This window comes from Eschrichtius robustus, chromosome 13 (assembly GCF_028021215.1).
Source record: "Eschrichtius robustus isolate mEscRob2 chromosome 13, mEscRob2.pri, whole genome shotgun sequence".
NCBI lineage: Eukaryota > Metazoa > Chordata > Mammalia > Artiodactyla > Eschrichtiidae > Eschrichtius > Eschrichtius robustus.
Window position 1 is genome coordinate 13,455,974 of NC_090836.1, and position 22,137 is coordinate 13,478,110.

The 22,137-nt window shown below is 39.7% G+C and overlaps 1 protein-coding gene across 5 annotated transcripts in view; it reads left to right on the forward strand.

Annotated features, from left to right (window-relative positions):
- The window catches only part of DERA (deoxyribose-phosphate aldolase), a 138,822-nt gene that overhangs the window by 104,760 nt on the left and 11,925 nt on the right, over positions 1-22,137 (forward strand). For 2 of the 5 annotated variants that reach the window (XM_068561343.1, XM_068561344.1), the window contains 3 exons: positions 6,321-6,433; positions 10,308-10,457; positions 10,768-11,398. In XM_068561343.1, coding sequence (XP_068417444.1) covers positions 6,321-6,433; positions 10,308-10,457; positions 10,768-10,824 — 320 coding nt within the window. In that variant the 3' untranslated portion in view covers positions 10,825-11,398. Of the gene's footprint in view, positions 1-6,320; positions 6,434-10,307; positions 10,458-10,767; positions 11,399-12,108; positions 12,232-18,869; positions 20,296-22,137 lie in introns of those variants that run through there. The other 3 variants (XR_011076023.1, XR_011076024.1, XR_011076022.1) reach the window with 3 other exon arrangements.

A 22,137-nucleotide genomic window follows, 5' to 3' on the forward strand; every position in this document is an offset into this window, starting at 1 on the left:
AAGAACAGGGAAGGATGTTCTTTCTCACCACTCCTACTCAACATTTTACTGGAAGTCCTAGCTGGTGCAATAAGACAAGAAAAGGAAATACAATGTATAAAGATTGGGAAGTGTGGTAGACTGATAATGGCTCCCAAAGATAGGTTTACATCCTAATCGCTAGAACCTGTGAATATTACCTTTTTTGGGGGGGAAAAAAAGAGCCTTTGCAGATGTGTTTAAATTAAGGATTTTGAAATGAAGTTATTATTCTGGCTTATCCGAGTAGACTCAAAATGCCATCACATACGTCCTTATAAGAGAAAGGCAAAGGAATATTAAGCTCACACACAGAAGGGAAGGCAATGTGCAGGTGGAGACAGAGATTAGAGTGATGCAGCCAAGGAATGCTGGCAGCCATAAGAAGTTACAGAGACAAGGAACATGTTCTCCTGAGAGCCTCCACAGGGAGGGCAGCCATGCTCACACCTTGATTTGGGACTTCTGGCCTCCAGAACGGTGAGAGAATAAATTTCTTTTTCTCTAAGCTACCAAGTTTGTTATAATTTGTTACAACAGCAACAGGATATTAATACAGAAAGAAAGATATAAAACTGTTTTTCTCTGTAGATGACCTCCCTGTCTATGGAGAAAATCTCTCCAAAACAACAAACTCCTGAATCTACTAAGTGAGTTTACCAAGATTTCATGATACAAGATTAATATACAAAAGTCTGTTTCTTTCCTATTTACTGTAATGGACAAACAGAATTTGAAATTTAGGAAAACAACCATTTACAATAGTAATTCATAATTGACATACTTAGGTATAATCTAATCTGACAAAATATAATCTGTACTTGACCTATTTGCATACCTGTTAGATTGCCTAAAGTTCAAAAATTGACGCCACCAAATGCTACTGAAGATGTAGAGCAACAGGAACTCTCATTCGTTACTGTTGGGAATGCAAAATGGTGTAGCTACATTGGAAGATAATTTGGTAGCTTTTTTCAAAGCTTAATATGTTCTTACTGTAAAATCTAGCAATTGCCCCTCTAGTTATTTACCCAACTGATTTGAAAATTTATGCCCACACGAAAACCTGCATATGAATATTTATAGCAACTTTATTCATATTTGCCAAAAACTGAAGCAACCAAAATATCCTTTAATAGGTGAATGGATTAACAAATGGTGGAACAGTTATGCAATGGAATACTATTTATCAATAAAAAGAAATGAGCCAGGAAAAGACAGAAGTGAATGTTAAGTGCATGTTGCTAAGTGAAAGAAGACAGTCTGAAAGGCTGCTTGATTCCAATTACATAACATTCTGGAAAAGGCAAAACTGTTGAGTTAGTAAAAAGTTCAGTGATTGCTGGAGTAAGGGGGAAATGAAAATGTGAAGCATAGGGGATTTTTTTAGAGTGGTGGAAGTATTCTGTATGGTACTGTAAAGATGGATATATAACACTATACATTTTTCAAAACCACTAGAAGATTCACTACGAGTGAACCTTAATGTATGCAAATGAACACAGCCATTTAGGGGGTCAGGGGATTCCAGTATGGAATGCACACTGTGGCCAAAGAATCAAACTGTATTACAAATGTACAAAACAGCCTCACTGAAGGAGGTGGGAGAAAAGGTGCTGAGCTACATATCTTTATAAATGAATTTAGTCTATAAAGCTTAGAGGCCAATGAAACTGCATGTTAGCACTAGACAGTCCAACGACTGTTGATGCAGTGGTTTTCCATAATGGTGTGGTTAACAATTCAGAGAACACGATATATGCATACTGGATGTGCACAATTAAATAAATGGATCATGGATGGTGGGTGCAAGGTTCTCACTGTTGGGGTGGGAGTTTACAGATAAGCAAGGGGAGAGGGCTAGAACAATCCTTGTAATGGGTCAGAGTTGGAGACATCAGTATAACTCGTCTTTAGTTTAATATAGACGTAGATAGTTAAATATGGAATTGTAAATATATACGTATATATAAATGGGTTAGAATATACACACACATTTTTCCTTGCTCAGTCAGCTGAGAAGGCCTAAAAGCAAGATCCCTACAATAGCAATGAGTACACCTACCACCAAGATCTTGGTTTCTAACACTATTTTCCAATAAAAGGAACCAGGGCTCTTTGGAGAAATGCCTTATTCTTGGACTGGGGTGGAAAACATATAAGACGAGCCTGGAGCATCTGGTAGTACCAGAAAGTAAGTGCTTAAAAAAACAAAAAAATCCACATGATGGTGGTGTGTCAAAGGAAAACAGGAAGCAACTGAAAGAACTCCCAATGGCCAAACCTAGAGCCATTTGAGCAACAAAATAAATTAAGTAATATTGGATTATAAACCCAAATAAAGAATAAATATCTTTGAGTCTATACTCATATAAATAAATGAATAAATGGAGAAGAGACAAGTCTCCCATGCAAAAACATCCAGAGAATGTATGTAGCTGCTCCACCCTGAAGGAAGTGGCTTGCAGCTCCCATTCCTAAAGCGTGGGATACACATAAGGACTTCTTTCCAAAGAGTACAGTATGGAAAATAGGAAGAAAGGAGTGACTTTTCACTGGAGAAACCTAGCAAATACCACCTCCACCAGTGTTCAAGGTCAGCTTCAACAGTGGGAAGTGATACCGTTAATATGTACCCTTGATGTGAAGTGATGAAAATGGCACATTACCTCTGTGGTTTTCATCCCCAAAAAACATGTAACCCCAGTGTAATCATGAGAAAAATGTCAGACAATACCAGTTGACAGAAATTTTATGAAATACCTGACAAGTACTCCTTAAAATTGTCAAGGTCATCAAAATAAGGAAAGTCTAAGAAGCTGTCACAGACAGGAGGAACCTATGGGGACATGACAAATGTATTATAGTATCCTGGATGAAATTGGATTCTGAGTAAAACTAAGTAAATCTAAATAAAGTGTTATTTATCTAAATAAAGTATTATTTTGGTTCTAATAATACATCAATATTGGTTCATTAATTATAACAAATGTACCATACTGATATAAGTTGCTAATAATAGGGGAAACTGAGTGTGGGGTATATGGGAACTCTCTGTAATGTCCTGGTAATGTTGCTGTAGATCTAAATCTGTTCTGAACTTAAATAAATAAAATATTTTTTTCTAAGCCACCTGCCCAATTTTGTTACTGGGACTGGAATGAAACCCCATACTGTCTTCCTTTCCCCATTAGTCAGTTAAACATGGAAAATATTATAATTTGCTTTTTCTTGGTAACTGTGGCCACCCACCCATCCACCCATCCAAAATTTATTAAGCTTCTCATGTGTGTCACGCTCTGGGGATACAGAAGTGCACAAGAAAGGTATAGCACCTGTCTTCAAACAATACAGTCAAGAAAGGGGCACAGACAATGTGTAGGCCACAATTACAGCTCCTGGGCTGCTGTTGCCACCACAGTAGGTGTTTTCTTCTAGGTGTATTAGGAAGACAGTCTCCTCCGTAAGGGAGTTTGGCTCTTTTGGTTAACTTTAGATGGTGTGATTTTTAAGTGACCGTACCTTTTTTTTAGGCCTCTAAATATGGCCTTGGTCTTCTGTCTTAATAATCTTCTCTTCTGAGATGGTTAGAAGAATTCAGATAGATCCAGTGTTGTACCCCAAAGCCTTCTGCTGGATCGGAAGACAGTGTCACCTATTAGGAAAACACATCATGGTTTCAGTGTGAATTTTTTAGTAATGTTCCTCTCACCTCTTACAGGCTATTTGCGGGCTTTCGTTTCTTCCCTTTGCTTGTTATTTCTGATGTTGTAGGGGCCAGGCATTGGTTGTGGAGTCCCATTTAGTCACTCATTCATCAACGTAGCACATGCCTACTTCAGGGCCTTTGCACTTGCTGTTTCCCTGCTTGTGGTACTCTTTTCACAGATTCCCTTCATCAGTCTCTGAATTTTACTCATCAGAGATGCCTTTATGATGACTATTTAAATACAGCTACCTCTCCCCAAATCCGTCACTCTCTTTCTCATTATGTTGCATTATTTTTCTTCATCACACTTCACTCCACCTGGCCTTTGTTATATAGCTCTTTGTTTGTTGTCTTTTTCTTCTAGAGAATCTAGTCACAAGGGCAAGAACTTTGTTTTGTGTCATGATCTGTTCCCAGCATGTAGAACAGAATCCAGCACATAGTAAGCACTCAGTAAATACTTCTTGAATGAATGCAGGCATGACAAGCACATCTCCATTTCCCCAAATGGACCTACAGACCCAAAGGAAAGAAGGCTTCTGATGACCTGCTTGGATAGATCAGAATTCCTGTGGTTCTTACACAGAGGGCAACCCTACCTAGGTCTTTGCTCCATTTCTGTTTGTATAACACTTGACAGTTTTCACAGTCTTTTCACAGAGATTGTCTCTTTTGATTCTTTGTATAACACTATGAAGCAAGTAAGAATTTCCAGACATGTTTTATAAATGAGAAAGGTTAGGCGATGGAATTTGCAAGGTAAATACAGTATCTGGCAGAGCTGGAAACCAGATCTCCTGACTTCTGGCTTATCAAGTGATTACCCAGGATTTATGTTTCCTCTACACCTGCTCATAGCATGTATGCTTTTGAGGGAAAGGACTTGAATGATTTGTGTTTATATTTCCCACTGTGCCTTTCGCACAGTGTGCTTGCTGAAGGCGTGTTGATTTGAACCTTTCTATCCACAGGGTAGTCCTGGGCGTGTCTTTTGCAGTTGAAACCAGAGGGGAAAGTTTTGGCCACTTCTTGTCTCCACTTCTTTTGACCATTTCTTTGACAGACCTGGGAGAATCTCAGAGATTAGCCTTACATAGAGTTCCACAGATTCTGTGGGCGAGGGCCATGAACTGGCCCAGGAATCACCTAGGAACCTTGTTTCTATTCAGATTATGATTCAGTTGGTCTGGTGTAGGGCCTGAGAGTCTACGTTTTATTTTTTTTATTTTTTAAACAAACCTTTTTTTTAAAAATTTATTTAATTTACTTATTTATTTTTGGCTGCGATGGGTCTTTGTTGCTGTGTGTGGGCTTTCTCTAGTTGCGGCGAGCGAGGGCTACTTGTCCATGCGATGTGCGGGCTTCTCATAGCGGTGCCTTCTCGTTGCCGAGCATGGGCTCTAGGCACGCGGGCTTCAGTAGTTGTGGCACGTGGGCTCAGTAGTTGTGGCGCACGGGCTTAGTTGCTCCGCGGCATGTGGGATCTTCCTGGACCAGGGCTCGAACCCGTGTCCCCTGCTTTGGCAGGTGGATTCTTAACCACTGTGCCACCAGGGAAGTCCGAGAGTCTACGTGTTAAACACGTTCCCTGGTAGTGCCTGTGCTGCTGATCTGTGGTCTGCACGGAGCATTGCGAGGATGGTTCACCACCTGAAGGATGGAGTCTGTGTTTGGCTGTCTGACTGTGTGACCCTCAGTAAGTTTCTTAGAGACTCTATAGCACATGGGTTAAGCTATATTGCTTTGGTTAGAATTCTACCTACCCCCTGCCCTTACTGTGTGACCTCAAGCAAGTTACCTTACATTTCTGTGCCTTAATTTCCTCTTTAAAAATGGGCATCATATTAGTACTTATACAGTTATTGTGAGGATCGATTGAGTCCGTACTTACAAAGCACCTAGAATAGTGCATAGTGCACAGCACTCAGTGACTCTTAACTATTATCATCCTCTCTTTGTCTCCTTGTGCTATTTTGTTTTGGGTTTCTCTTCAGCAGAAACCTACATCAATAGGTTTAAGATACATTTGAGAGACAGAAAGTGTTTAAAATATTTGCAAGTTGAAAAGGCATGGTGTCTTTCATGAAGATCACAATCTGGTTGGAAGACAGAGCTTTCGTTAGCTAACAATGCAGTAGGAATCAGCTAATGGTGATTCTCCTCGTGCTGTCACAGCTATACTGTGTACTTTCTATCACACGTAAGAATATGAGTAGGCCCTCCAGTTTTGTCGTAAAATGTTATGATATATGATGCTAAGCACAGGGCATGAAATTGTTTCTGTTCCTCTCAGTTTTGCATTAAATAAACCAACTTGATTTTAATTGCTGATATGGAAATATAGAGGCAAGAGCTCCAGGGATCAGTGAGAATCCATTTGTGCCTGATTTAATCCATCATGTGGTCAGGGGAAAAAAAAATGTGGACAGAATGATCTTAGAGATTTGGTTTTAGTTTTTCAAATAATTGATGAAAAAATAAAGTCGTATTCCTCAGGAAAAAGAATTTACACAACTCGTTTCTTCCACCGACTCAAAAGTGTAAAAAATAAGTTTTTGAATTAACATGGAGTTTTTTCTTCCTTTTGTTTTAGGATCAGATTTTATTAAGACCTCTACTGGAAAAGAAACAGTAAATGCCACCTTCCCAGTAGCTATAGTCATGCTACGGGCCATTAGGGATTTCTTCTGGAAAACTGGAAACAAGGTATATTATTGCCAGCAAATCTTTCTTTGGAGTAAAGATAATGTTATTTACAATACTCATCACAGCCACGATAACTGTCTTTATAGGCAGATGGTGTGAGTGTGTTACCTGTATTAAGATAAACGTTTAATTTACCTTTCACTACAAAAGAATACATTCGGGGGGAAACTGCGATTCACAGAAAGTGAGTATGAGTGTGGGCGTTAGGATGTGTGATCAAGGTGTAAACTCACTTTATGTCCTTTTATTAACCGAAGACAATTTTATCACTGATGAGAGATTCCTAAATGGGTTCCTTAACGAACTAATTCTGCTGCAGCACAGAAGCTTTCTGGTAAGGCGTTGGCCAGAGAAAACAGGTTAATGCAGAAATTAAACTTCCTTGAGGAATGGAAAGAATTGCAGAGTAACATTTATTGAATGATAAGCTGTGGTGGTGATATGAAAAGTATGCAATATAATGGGAAATAATCTTTTCCTGTCATTATTGAAGGACACACATAAATTGGTTTTTCTGTTGGGAAACCCCCGGTCCAGAAAAACTTATTACTTTTAATAATATGAGGTGAAGAGAAAATTCTCGAGGAGATGAACTTATTAAACAAAATAATGAAATGCTGTGAAACAGCAGGGAAAAGGTAGCTAGACGTTATATAGCTCTTGAATTAAATATCCATTTTTGCGTTTTATGGCAGCTGGAGGTGCTCTTTGGAAGACTGTTAAGCTGAGGAGGGTATATGCTCGCTTTTGTCAGCTTTTTGAAAAATAATACATATTTTTTGAAACATATGAATTTAAAAGGAAAAATGCGTATGAGGTGTTTTTTTTTAAAATGAGTTTGGATTTTCCTTTTCACTTCAAGTTGCTTGTTTAGCTGCAAATTATCTCAAAGGATTTTTTTTTAACATCATTGGCGAGAAAGGTAATTTTTATTTTTAAATGAGACTTTCCCTTCCTGAAAGGCATCTTTTAAAACCAATCTCTTGACTTCTGCTGAATAGAAACCCAAAAAAGAACTTTAATCCTTTGCCAGCTGGATGTGATGACTTTATATGTGACTGTATTTCAGTTTATTCTGGAATCGGAGACCTTTTTTAGAAGGTACCTGGGTTTGAGAGGAAATGAACTCCTTGCAGCATTTGCTCCTTCAGAATACCTTCATATCTTAGAAGAGTACAAATAGGATAAATATCTACACGGTGACCTACATATGAAAGTTAACCCAACTGAGTAACCTCCTCTTGGTAGCCTTTCTGCAATGGTCCTAATTAAAAAAAATAAAAATAAAAAATAAGAAAAGCTGTAAAAATGAGAACTCCAGCTTTGGGCCCCCCCAAATGAGACCACCACCACTCACTAGATCAGTGGTTCTTATTCTCAGCCAAAGAACATCACAATAGATGTGAAGCTTTTTATACTTCCAGATGCCTGGGCCCTCACCCCGGCAGTCCTGGATCAGTCTTCAGGCATCTCTACGTTTCATAAGCTCCATAGTTGGGGCTAAAATTCTCCAGTGGGGACCCAGTCCTGTTTTGTTTTCAGTAAACATTCATTGAGTTGTTACCTATGTGCTATGTTAACCTATGTTAAGTGCTAGGGATACAAAAGTGAACATGTCCCTTCTCAAAAGAGCCCTTACACAAGAATTTCAATAAAAGTTTCAAGTGTTCAGTGTTCTAGGTCAGGGTAGTGAGGGAGGAGCATTTTGCTGTCTTTCATTACTTTCTTTTTAATTGTATCCCCCCTTTCCTCAGCTAATAAATAAAGTTCATCCTGGTTTTATTGAGAAGCAGGTACAAGTCAATTCATATTCATCTTGATCACATTTGATTTTACATAGGACCTGTGTGTGTATCTGCAAATCAGGGGCATTTTTTTGGATTGTTGACAAGCTGCCCGGGCAGCCCTTAGACTATGAAGCTTCCACGTCATTGATTTAAGGGGTGTTTTAAAATGTGACAGGCCGCCTTCCAGACCATGATTAGTGTCACTCCTGAGAGGCAGAGGCTTGATATTTCATAGCTGATTTCACTGCAGATTTATGTTTTCCATATTCTCTCCCTTAAAAAAAAAAAAGGATAAACTTAACGCTAGAAACTGTCTTTCGAAACCTTGCCAAATAGACTTGCTGACACAACTGAATTGTATAGAAAAATCTATATGCAGCACTGCCTAATTAACAGAAAATGCTCCTGTGATTAACATGTATGCTAATATGCGCTAAAATTGATTTTTTTTTTTTGCCTCATCTCAATAAATAACCTGACTCCACCTATCTCCCCCCACTCCCCCCCACCTCACTCTTACAGGGTCACTTGGGCTCCAGAGCGATAGGCAGATATGGTTAGAATCTCTGCACGACTGTTGCTTAGCTGTGTGACGTGTGACCGAGGCAGGGAAACCAGTTGGGAGGCTTCTCCCGATGTTCCAGTGAGGGCTGACGAGGGTCTAAACTAAAACAGTGGAAGGGAGAGTAGAGAGGAAAGTACATGTGGAGATAGACGAGTTCAGAGGGTGGGATCGGTGGGACTTGACTTGGTGGGTCACTGGATGTGATGTGAGGGACGTGGTGGAGTCCAGGTTAACTAGGAGTTTCTGGGTTGGGTTTGCTGACCTAAAGCAAGTAGACCGCTAGCTATTTCTCCGCCAAAGATGGGCTTATTTGGGATCAGCCACCATGGCGAGCCACATGCAAGTCCCTGCAGGGCAAGGAAAGAAGTGTGCTTTATAGAGAGGAAAGGGAAGACAGCGGATACTAAGCAAGGAGTCCGGGGCTCTTCATTGGCTGAGTCCTTTGCAGAAAAGGAGTCTTTCTTTTTCCTGTCAGGCTCTGTTATCCAGGAGTAAGAGCCCCTGCTTCTGGTCTCCCGACCCCATTTAATCAAGGTTTCTGTTTAATCATTTTTTACAGGTTGATAATGGGACCGTTCATTTATTGTGTCCCTTCTCTGGCATTCTGTTAGCAATCACCCCCTGCTGGTGCCACCTGTCGGAGCAGCCAAACTCTGAGTGGTCGAAGGCGTGAGCTTTAGTTCTTGGGCTTTGGGTGTTTACTGTACCGGATAGTCAAGTTCTTGAGACAAGTATATCCAAATAAGCAGGTTTTACTGTATATAGGACAAGTTTATCATTTTCGAATGGACCCAGGGACATCATTTGTAAACATCAGATATTGGCCGAATTGTGCTGTTTTGTGGTCACCTTCAGAGACTACTGAAGTGTGAAGGTCCCCTACACCGTCTTTTTCACCTGTACTTTTTTAACTGTTTGGCTGCTTTATGTAACTTGGTCTACTTACAACTTAGAAAAAGAGTCCCTGCAGTTAAGTTGATTAAAGTAACTGTCACCTCTCCTTGCTGGTTGCTGCTAGTTTGTTTAGTGTGGCCTCACTGAGTCTCTCCTCTTGTTTTAAATCCACATATGTCTCTTTTGCAGCTCAGGATGGAGGGCTGAAAGGTGTACATTTCTTCTGGCCTCCTGTTAGAAACAGAGAATGAATGGGCTTTTGTGATATGTTTTCCTGTTTATTGACACCTCTCTTGTTTATCCCAGGTTCACAGCTATAGTCTAGATGGTTGAGGTTTATGACTTTCCAGTAAGTGAAATGTTAATGAGGGTTATTAACTCTCATTAGTGTCTCAGAGGCAGTGACATTCTTCCCATTAATCTTGGAAAAGTCGTTTTGTAGTGTAAATGGGCATGAGTCAGTGCTCTAAGGTCTTTTGCGGGGGGGGGGGGGGGGGGGAGGGGGGGACACACGCGAACTAGGCTTTAGAAAAGAGAGGATGGAGACCCCGTATTAACACAGGACCAGTTTTTAAAGCAACCCAATAACAATGCTAAGCATTGCTCTCTTTCCCGCCTCCCCTTTTAGATAGGCTTTAAGCCGGCAGGAGGCATCCGCAGCGCGAAGGACTCCCTTGCCTGGCTCTCTCTCATAAAGGAGGAGCTAGGGGATGAGTGGCTGAAGCCAGAACTCTTTCGAATAGGTGCCAGCACTCTGCTCGCGGACATCGAGAGGCAGGTGAGGAGCACCCCCTTGTCCTTGGAACAAACTGACAAGTATTTCTGAGAAAGAAGTAAAAAGGCACTTATTGGGCTGTGAGAACTGGAGGTGAAAAGTCCTCTGATGACCTCATTGTACACAGCCTCTGCCTCTTTGCAAGCAAACCTCCACCTCAATAGGTTGGTTGGATGGAGATTCTGCTGAGCGCATAACAGTGGGGCTTTATAATGAAATGTTAACTAAAATTATTATGTAATGCTGTAATTATTAATTGATATGTATAGTAATATAATAATTAATGACTAATTAAACTCTGCTTTCCCCACAGATTTACCATCACGTGACTGGAAGATATGCAGCTTATCATGATCTTCCCATGTCTTAAATCAGCGACGAATTCCAGAAAAGTCCTTTACTATTTTTTCTGCGTGATTGCTAAAATTATTTCATTAAAAAAATGAGGGAATTAGGTAACTGACTTTTTTCCCTTAAAATTTCCATTGAATTTAACTCAAAGAATGAAAGGGAAAAGCCAGGTACACACATGGTGTGTACACACATGGTCCCCGTTTCAGGCATGTCTGAAATGGTCTTGATTACTAGAAGATCTCCACTGTTAATTTTGTGAAGATTTTCTCTTAAGAACTCTGAGTAAATTGTTGTTTTTTTTTTTTAAACATCTTTATTGAAGTATAATTGCCTTACAGTGGTGTGTTAGCTTCTGCTTTATAACAAAGTGAATCAGTTATACACATACAATATGTTCCCATATCTCTTCCCTCTTGCATCTCCCTGCCTCCCACCCTCCCCATCCCACCCCTCTAGGTGGTCACAAAGCACCGAGCTGATCTCCCTGTGCTATGTGGCTGCTTCCCACTAGCTCTCTATTTTACATTTGGTAGTGTATATATGTCCATGACACTCTCTTACCTTGTCACATCTCACCCCACCCCCTCCCCGTATCCTCAAGTCCATTCTCTAGTATGTCTGTGTCTTTATTCCCATCTTGCCACTAGGTTTCTGAGTAAATTGTTAATGATAGCTTTGACAACATTAAATTCTAAGGAAGCAAAATGTTGACTTACCCAACAACCATGCTGTAGCAAGAGAAAATGCAGCACCCCTGAACTGCTCTTGTTCTCCCACTGACTTCAGGACTCACTTACTTGGCACTAATTTCCTGCCCTGAAAATCCATCTTTAATTTTTGCAGCAGATACGCCCTTTTACTAATTGTTTTGCTAATGAAATTTCTGTCATTGTTATATGAAACTATGGATATCATTGAATTTTTTAATTAAAAAAATTCCTATAGTTGTTTATTTTTAAAAAACCTTTAAATTGTAATAATACATATTGAAAAGTTAATCCATTAAACATATAAAGAGGTTTTATCAACGACTTTCTAGTAGAGTCCTTGGGTATTTATCTCAGATAAAGCACCTCAGTACATTATTAATAAATACAACTTATGTCTATATTCTGAAACTTTCTCTGATAGAGTGAATAGGGAAGAAACAGCAGACACTAACAGCACTTAGTATGTGCTAAGCTCCTTATATATATCAATTTATTTCACCCTTGTTTAATCTCTGTTACAGTAAGGTTAGTACAGTAAGGTTTTTAATCCTCACAACAGTCAGTACTGATGTTATCATCCTTTTATACAGATGAGGGACTGAGGCACAGAGAGCTTAAGCAACTTGCCAAAGGTCACAGAGCTCAGAATTAGCAGAGTCAAGAATCAAGCCGAGGCAGGCAGTCTGGCTCCTGAGTCTGTGCAGTCACCCCAGGTACGTAAAACTGTCCCCCGGCACCCAAAGACACGTAGACAGAGCCCCCGGTCAGCTATGGGGAATGGTCATCTGCTTTGTGGGCTACCGGTTCCTTTACTCTCTGTCTCTCTCAACTGCCCACCTCCACCTTTTTGGCTTGCTAGCACCTCTCCCACATTATAGAACTTAAGATTTCTTAAATGGTGATTTTCACGGAGAGCGTCTTTTCTTCCTCCCTGAACAAGTCTCCAGCTACTCATAAGTGGAAAACTCGGGACTGAGGAGTTGGTTTTGGTTTCATCTTCTCATCTGCTGAATTCTAGCCCAGCCTCTTCCTCTTTCCAGCTTTGTGACATTAGTCCAGTTTATTCACATCTCTGGACCTCGGTTTCTTCATCTGTAAAATAAAGGGGTTGATGCAGGTGATATCAAGATTCACTCAGAGTTCAATTTGTGTTACCCTAAAGATAATGATAACACATCCAAGAAAATGGTACATGGCTCTAAAGAGAAAACACTTCTGCAGCAATCTAAATTAGAATTTGCCTCTCAGTCGTCAATTAGGCACATCCCTCAAAGCACCTCTCTAACTGTGAGTGAAATGATTAAAAATAAGAGCAGAAAAGAAATTCTGCTTTCCCCTAACACCCTAGCAGAAAGCGAACTTTTGACTTAGGACTTTGGATGTGGTCAGTGGCCCTGAATGCCGTTTCCACCTTCATCACGTGCTGGTCCACGTGCCCACCAGCACAATGGCCAGTCACCTTTGGAGAAGAAACTTTTCAGAAAAGTAATTACATTCCATCACCTTTGAAGCTATTCCAATTTCACAGGGGTTTCTGTTTTCCTCCCATTAAACCCAGCTGGTCATTTCAGTTGATCAAGTGAACAGGCATCATTATCTTCAGTTCTAATTTATATGAGGCAGCCACTGAAATTGACCTCTGCGGACAATTATAGATTCACATAGGAAATTAAGACCAGTGAGCCCCTCAAACCTATTAGAGGCTGATGAACATGGCCTGATCCAAAGGTAAGTCATCATATATTTGGGAGGACAATTTATTCCAAGGACTATTGGACACTTCATCAGGAATGTCTGCCCCTTACCTGGCTCTTGAAATCAAATGTAACACAGATGACTTTAATAGGAAGACAGTAGTAAATGTTGGTTGCTATGAAAACATAAGAGGAGGAGGTCATTTCTGAGGTGACCGTGATTTACTACAAGCCGATTTGGATACTTCAGGACACAGGGACCAGATGCTTTATACAATCAGGAGATGAGTCACCCTATTCTGTGTTTAAAGCTTCTAAGTTAATGAAAGCAACCCCTAGCCCTTCTCACAAAAATTACTGCAGTTGTTCAATAAGGCATATTTAAGCCTTAAAGATGTTTTTAAACAACCAATCATATAGTTTAGGGGTCTAAAGAGACTTTAGAGAATATCTAGTTCTATGTTTTCGTGAGAAAAGAAACTCAAAGTGGGGATGTCACTTATGCAAGGTCACACAGAAAGTCAGAGCCGAGCCCAGAACCTAGATCCACCTCATGCCATGACATATTTTACAAGACAGAGCCAGGGCTTTGGAATGAAAAGTGTCTTACTTGTTCATACACTGTGCCATACCAAATATTATGTTTGTTGTCATGTGAATTTCAGACTTTCAAAAGACTCAGCTTTTGTCTCTAGTCATCTTCTAAATGGTGTCTTGGAGAAGACCAACCATCTAAATCTAACCAATAGTGTGGTTAATTTAATCTGTTAGACTTTCACAATTTTGGGTGATCTCAAGAGTTGACTTTTTTAAAGAGAGTTGAATGTTGCTTTGTGAGTTATTATTATTTTTTTAAATTTTATTTATTTTTGGCTGTGTTGGGTCTTTGTTGCTGTGCATGGGCTTTCTCTAGTTGCAGCGAGTGAGGGCTATTCTTCGTTGCGGCACGTGTGCTTCTCATCGTGGTGGCTTCTCTTGTTGCGGAGCTCAGGCCCTAGGCGCGTGGGCTTCAGCAGTTGTGGCACGTGGGCTCGGTGGCCGTGGCTCACGGGCTGCAGAGCGCAGGCTCAGTAGTCACGTCGCACGGGCTTAGTCACTCCACGGCATGTGGGATCTTCCCAGACCAGGGCTCGAACCCATGTCCCCTGCATTGGCAGGCGGATTCCTAACCACTGCACTGCCAGGGAAGTCCCTTGTGAGTTATTTTTGTTTGTTTTGTTTTTAAGAAAAAAGAGGGAGCACTTATTTGAATTCTAGTTGGTCTACCAATGGAGAGAAAATGACTAGTGTAATCACAAAACAATTTTGTAATTACAGTATCTTTGCCTCATTCTGGATTGTTTCAGCACTAATGGGAAATACAGGCAAATTAGTTTGCATAAACTATCGCTTCTAAGGAGACCTGTGCAAAAGCAGGAACTGTTATAATATCTATCTGGAAGGGCAGCCTCACAGTGACACAATGGAGTCTCCGTCCTAATTGAGCAGAACAGTGGCTATGTCACACACATATCAAAAGTCAGCTTACACTTCTAGTACAGACAAAACCAACATTAATTTTTCTTCCATCAACTTGATCCTTTTTTGACACAACATAAATAGGACCAGGATGCAGAGTTAGAAGAAGAAAGAATTTGAATAGATCCTACTTTCAAAGGACATGAAACGTTATGCCCATTTTGGCACTAGGAAAAAGGTGTGAGGTGAAATCCATTTCTACATTTGTTCTCCTGATCGTGCTCAAGAGTCTTGCTTCCCGAAGGAAAATATATATTTTATAACCACCACCAAATGATCCTTTCCAGAAATGACCGCAGGTAACATCTGGCTGATATATAAAATACATAGTAAAAGTAATCATTTTTAATTAACTAAACCCTGCTCAGGAGAGAGAGAGGAATGTCCATCTGGTCAGTTCTTATTTAATGGGGCAAATGAGGATCGGAATGTTTAATCCAATATATATGAAATACTTAGTGACCTTACGATGAACTAAAACTTTTTTTAGGAAGAGGAACGGGGTGAAGAGGAGGAATCAGAATATGTAGAAAGGACAGACCTAAAATTTGATTTTTTATTTTAAGAAGTACATCTCATACAGTAAAACATAGGTAGAATATAAGAAACCTAGGTTTTTTGGCATTAATTTCTATGGTTCAGTGATACAAAATGTGTTTCAATTAAACTGAACAGTCAAATGAGGTTATGTTTTACTCTAGCTTGACAAGGATGGTGAGTTTTTAAAAAGTCTTAAATAAAGGTAAAAGGGACTGAGGTTATTTAGCCTGAGGAGAAGATTGAAGGGTACTTGCTGTCTAACAGTCCCCGGGAAAAGAAACTTCCCTGTGGGATCTTAGTAAGCAAGAGTCCTATATCCCCTCAATGAAGAAGAAATGAGTTTATGCTACATGTGAAGTTAACCTAGTTCTAGGGAAGAACTCCTTTAATGCTCTGAAATGTGTAATTGAGAAGGTACATCTTGATATTCCATCCTCAAAAGTAAGTTCTCCTTTGATTGGAGTGGTTTAGTTGTGCTGCCAAAGAAAGTGGTTCTCAAACTTCAGCGTAGGAAAGAAAATACCAGGAGAGTTTATAACACAGAATTCTGGACGCCACCCCCAGAGCTTCCAGTTCAGTAAAATTTTCATTTCCAAGAAATTCCCAGGTGATGTCGATACTCTGATTGAGGAACCCCACTTTGAGAACCACTGTCTGCAGCTCCTAGATTCCAAAGTAACTGTATCCGTTCAGTGGTGAAGTCCACCAGCAGCAGCCCTTCTTTATCGTGAAACTCCAGGATAAATGTGTCTGTTTTATTGCTTTTCACAGCCAAGAACAAGAGAGGGAACAATGGAAGTAACATTATCCCTTCATCCTTTCCCAGTAGGCAGTGAACTTGATCACACTTTGGGCTTAAAAGCAAGCTTTGGAGATTAGCATTAAACATTTTAGATGAGTTTAGAATCACCATCCATGAAATCTTCCAAAGGATTTCAGCAAGTCTAGATCGTAAGATTCAGCGGTATTTGATTTTACCTCTTCGGAATGCTTTAACTTTTGATGCTTCTCGTATAACTGCACTTAAAACCAAGACCTATTTTAACAGAGCCCATTCTTTAACTTATACTTAAAACAGATATAATGTTCTAGGAGAGGGACATATCACAGATACTTGGCATCTTAGTGTGAAGTTACTGTGTATACGTGATCTCTAGACTGGGAGCTAATGAAAACATTAGGTCCTTGGTCTTTTCAAGATTAATGGGTGTTTTAAATTTTTTTGGTTTTGGGTTTCTCCTGTTTGTTTGTTTTGCTTTTCAAATGTGTGTTCTGCCAGTACTATACATAGTCAAGCATGGGTCTTAGTTGTAAATAACAGAACTCCCTGCTACCTAGATTAAGCAGAAAGTAAGTTTTGTTTTTTTTTTTAATTTTATTTATTTATTTTATTTTGGCTGTGTTGGGTCTTTGTTGCTGCGCATGGGCTTTCTCTAGTTGCTGCGAGCGGGGGCTACTCTTCGTTGTGGTGTGCGACCTTCTCACTGTGATGGCTTCTCTTGTTGAAGAGCACGGGCTCTAGGTGAGTGGGTTTCAGTAGTTGTGGCATGCGAGCTCAGTAGTTGTGGCTCGTGGGCTCTAGAGCGCAGGCTCACTAGTTGTGGCACACGGGCTTAGTCGCTCCGCGGCATGTGGGATCTTCCTGGACCAGGGCTCGAACCCGTGTTCCCTGCATTGGCAGGCGGATTCTTAACCACTGCGCCACCATGGAAGCCCAGAAAGCAAGTATTTTTAAAGCATACTGAGTACCTTACAGAATATCTAGGAAGGCCAGATAGGCACAGAGACAGCCAGCTTGGAATAACACCCAAGACATTCTTTAGAACTGCTCCAGTGGAGGCGCACTCCTACCACCTCTGGGCACTTGAACCCAGAACCTCTGCCATTGCCACCCCTGAAAGCTGAGACCCTCATTTATCCCAGCGGCCAAAGATGCTCTCTTGGTTGTCAAACTCCAGTGTGGTTGTGTCTGACGGTTGGAGCCTCAGTCACGTGCCTGTTCTAGCTGTAAAGGAAACTGGGAAAGCAACTTTGGCCTTTTTGTGGAGAAGTGGCACATAGTATTCAAAAGATGTTGGATGGTCACTGGTCATAATAGTTGTCAACTACAATATAACAAGTTGGTACTGGAGAGATGGTTTGTGGTAGGGAAGGACTCATTCTCCTCAACTGTATTTTCACTTCCAGTCAGTCCCTAAAGCTAAACTCTACAAAGTTGCCCCTTATCTGTTGGTCCCGTACAACAGGTCTAGAGATGTCCTATGATGTCCTTTTCACACTCTTTCTCACCAGCAATATATGACAGTGCCCCTCCCCCCAAATACTTAAACTTGTATTTCTTTAGACAGCTGTCTATTGACTTCCTGACATGAGGAATGGTAAAATTAGTTTTTTCCACTTTCTCCCAAAGTCACCTGATTCTTGATGATTACATAATTTTTCATATCATATTCTTTAGACTTTGAGATGTACTTATAGGTCTATTACATGATTTATCATCTTCAATAATCTTTCAATCCTCTGCTCTACCAGACGAGAAAATCATCACGTTGACATTACTACCCACCATCTGTCCTCTTCCCCTCCAGACCTTTGCTGTATTATTTCTACATCATTAGCGTTTATAACATTTAAATTCTGTTCTGTGACCATAATCTCCAAAATAGTTTTAGTTTTAGTCCTACAGTTAAATGAGGTCAATACTTAGGACCAGTATTCCATTTATCTCTTTGCTCTTCAAAGTTTGGCTTGTAGCAGTTTCTTCAGGAAGGGTTTGGGGTATATTCCCTGAGTTTTGCAAAGTTCAAAAATGTTCATTTTCATTACTCTTTGATGACTATTTGACTGTGCACAGTTCTTAAATCATGCACTTTATATCCCCGAGGACTTTGTACCACTGCTCCAATGTCTTCTGGCGTTAAACGTTGCTGTGGAAAGTAACATTCTGACTCAAACTTTTTGCCTCAGTGCACAACAGTTTTTTTTTTTTTCTTTGAATTCCAGTAACTTTACTAAAATGTGATTCAGTGTTGAATGTTTTGTGTCAATTTTTCCTAGGGTTCAGCATGCCCTCTCAGTCTGTAGATTTGTGACATATTTCTGGAAAGTTACTCTGAAGTATATCTTTAACATTTTTCCTGTTTTGTTATGTTTTTACCTATTCTTCAGGATACCAGTTATTGCATATGTTAAGACCTTTTTAATAGTCCTGTCTCACTATTATTTTTTTCTAATTCTTTTTGATTCCTTTTTTTCTACTTCTTTGAATTTTCTACTTCTTCTTTTCCCATTTCTGACATTCTTGTTTCTTTCCATGTTTTTAGCAGAATCTGGTTGCTGCCAGTGAAATATTTGTTTCCTGGGCTCTGCCAAATCACATTTCACTTCCTGTCATCTTGCAGCCTCTTCCCTGAGCTCTTGTATATTTGATATGATCTCTTGCTTTATAGATATGGTAGCTTTATTTTGGTCTTTTTCTTTGTTTTTAAGTGTATGGCAATATGTTTGGCCCAAATTTTTATCTGCTGTATGGAAACATTTTTTCCGGGTACATATCTGTCTTCCATTTTATCTGGTTTTCTTCTCTTATTTTCTTGCAGTAGCTATGCAGAGATGCTCATTTTTGAATGAGATGAGGGTTTTTTCTGGACCAACTACTGGCAAGAGATTTGTGTGGGAGTGATGTCATGTCCAGGTTCTTCACAGACACATAAGTTCTTCATGACACAAGATTGTGTTTTTGAGTGAATTCTTTTGGCCTGAACTCTCCCTAGCCACCAGAGATCAGTGACTTTTGGGCTACTCACATTGCATTCTTGTTCTCCGGCGCTGCCTCAACAACAGACTGCTTCCTGCAAATATGGGGTGCTATATGATTTTTCTTTTAGCTCTATCTCCTCTGCTTTTTTTATGCCACACTGGTCCAGGAAAACTGCTGACAGTTTGTGCACCTACCCCTATTGATCCATAGAAGTTATGGATGGATATGCCACCTTCTTTGATCTGCTGCCTTTGTCTGAGGCCAAGGATTTGAAATTTATATATGACTATTACATTTGAAGATGAAGAGTTGTTAATTGTGTTTGGGATGAAAACAAATTCTGGTTCACTTTGAAATCTGAACTCTGAAACTGAAAGTGCTAAGAAATGGGAGTTGAAGTTGAAGCACCTGAGGCATCTAGTATTATTCACTATCTCACCCTTAGATGAAACATCTTCCCCATCAGAAGATGGAGGGGAATAATAAAACCGAACTTGGAAAGTGCCTGGCATGTAGAAGCCGTTCAAAAACTTCTAGTTCTCTGTTACCATGATGACACTACAAAAAAAGGTGGAAAATCACATGTGTAAAAATACACTATTTTGGTAATACAAATCTGATCTTTTTTGAGTATAAACATGCTCCGTCTGCTCCAGTTCCTCCTACTGGGATCCTTGAAAACCATCACTAAGCAGCATCAGAAGATTCAAAATCAGAAGCCATGTCTCACTCTTATGACCTACTGTAATGGCTGGTTTCTATCATTCTTATAATAAAATTATTGCCTTGTGTCTTTTTTTATTTTTCCTTTTATGGCAGGCAGGTTTTGCGTGGAGGGAGACGTAAGAGGTGGGGAGGGGTCTAGGCTAAGTACAGTCGGTCCTCCGTGTCCATGGGTTCTGCCTCCCTGGATTCAACCAACTGTGGGTCAAAAATATTAGGAAAAAAAGTACCAGAAAGTTCCAAAAAGCAAAACTTGAATTTGCCATGCACTGGCAACTACAGGCATACCTTGTTTTATTACATTTCACTTTATTGTGCTTCAAAGATATTGTGTTTTTTACAAATTGAAGGTTTGTGGCAACCCTGTATCAAGAGAATCTATTGGCACCATTTTTCCAGCAACCTTTGCTCACTTTGGGTCTCTGTGTCACATTTTGGTAATTTTTGCAATATTTCAAACCTTCCACCAGAGAAAGATTAAGATTCGCTGAAGGCTCAGATGATGGTTAGCATTGTTTGGCAATAAAGTATTTTTAAATTAAGGCATGTACGTTGTATTTTTATTTATTTATTTATTTATTTATTTATTTATAAACATCTTTATTGGAGTATAATTGCTTTACAGTGGTGTGTTAGTTTCTGCTTTATAACAAAGTGAATCAGCTATACATATACATATATCCCCATATTAGACTTAATACTATTATTGCACACTTAATATACGGTATGGTGTAAATATAACTTACATGCAATGGGTAACCAAAAATGTTTGTGATCCACTTTACTGCAGTGTTTGCTTTATTGTGGTGGTCTGGAACTGAACCCACGGTACCTGAGGTATACCTGTATTTACATAGCATTTACATTGTATTCAGTATTATAAGTAGTCTAGGGCTGATTTAAAGTATACGGGAGGGTGTGTGTAGGTTATATGCAAACACGACACCATTTTACATAAGGGACTTGAATATCCTTGGATTTTGGTATTCTCCGGGGGTCTGGGAACCAATCCTCTATAGATACCGAGGGACAAAGCAGAACTGGCAGGTCTCTTACCTGGAGTTTTGAAAATCTGGGACTTGAGAGTGGAGAGAAACCTGAGCGAAGAGGCTGTAAATGTGTGTGTCACCAAACACACAAGCCTAGGGTGGGTATAGGGAGCCAGATTTTAAACTAGGAGGTCATGGAATAAGAAATTGGGGGCGTGCGGCAAACAGGTCAAGCAGGGATGGTCTAGGACAGAAGTGTGGTTAGCGTGTGGATTCTCCCTTCCTCATGGTGACCCATGGCCTGGAACTTGTAAAGTGACAGGGACAGAGCAGACTGTCTTGAATTCAGTCTATTCGTCAGCGTTGCCTTTCTGCCCACCCTGAGTGGGAACCCTCAGGGGTAACACTGTTGCAGCCAGCTTTAAACCCCGTACAGTATCCAACAAAGTACCTTACAGAGAGTAGGTGCTCCAGATTTATTTGTTAAGTTAATTTAAAAGATAGTTATCACTTTGGATAAATGCAGGGAAGGTATGATTATAAAATAAGGCTGATCCACAAGATAAGTTAAAAAAAAAATCCGTACCATTAGGTAGACAAAAGTACAGCTTGGCTAGTGACTGGAATTCCAAAGGAAATGCACGATACATATTTTTAGGGGAGTTTTTCATAGAATAACCACACCTTGAGTTTAACGCATTTTAATTTTTTGTAACAATGATCCATTTCACCAATGGTTTCTGTAATTTCAGACTTAAAACTGGCTGGATGAGTTGCAAATGTATGAAAAATGGTCTGGGAAAACAATTTTTATTCAAAGTTGTTTGTTCTGATGGGTTAAAAAAGCACGTATCTTTTTAAAGCAATGTTTATTTCATGGTTTGAGTGGCAGCAAAAATAATTGCATGTTTGAAATCTTTGAAATATGTTTTAATGCTTTTAAAATGACTTAAGAGCGAATGTGCCAGGTTTACCCACTGCTTTAGCCATTCCATCGTTGAAAGTCAGCTTCACTTCCCATGTCTTATGGAACTATTCAATATGCTCTTCGATTATGTCTTTTAAACTGCAGTCAGTGTCTGTACCTGGTGGACTGATTAGAACATTTGACACACCTACAGCAAGATTTTGTGAAGAAGAGATGGTACAGTTTTGTAGATGCTTGATTCTACTCTAAAAAAAATGGATATGTGTATTTTTAATATAATATAAAAGAATTATGCAAACATGGTCTTATAATAGGATTTTATTGGTGGATTCAGTATGTATATGCCTGGTGTATATGCTGAGAGTTCGTTTTCAAAAAAGACTAACTGCCTTTCTAATTTAAAACCTTTTCATTTTAATGAGACAGGCATTTAGAAGGATTTGGATAAATCTATAAAATTCAGACCC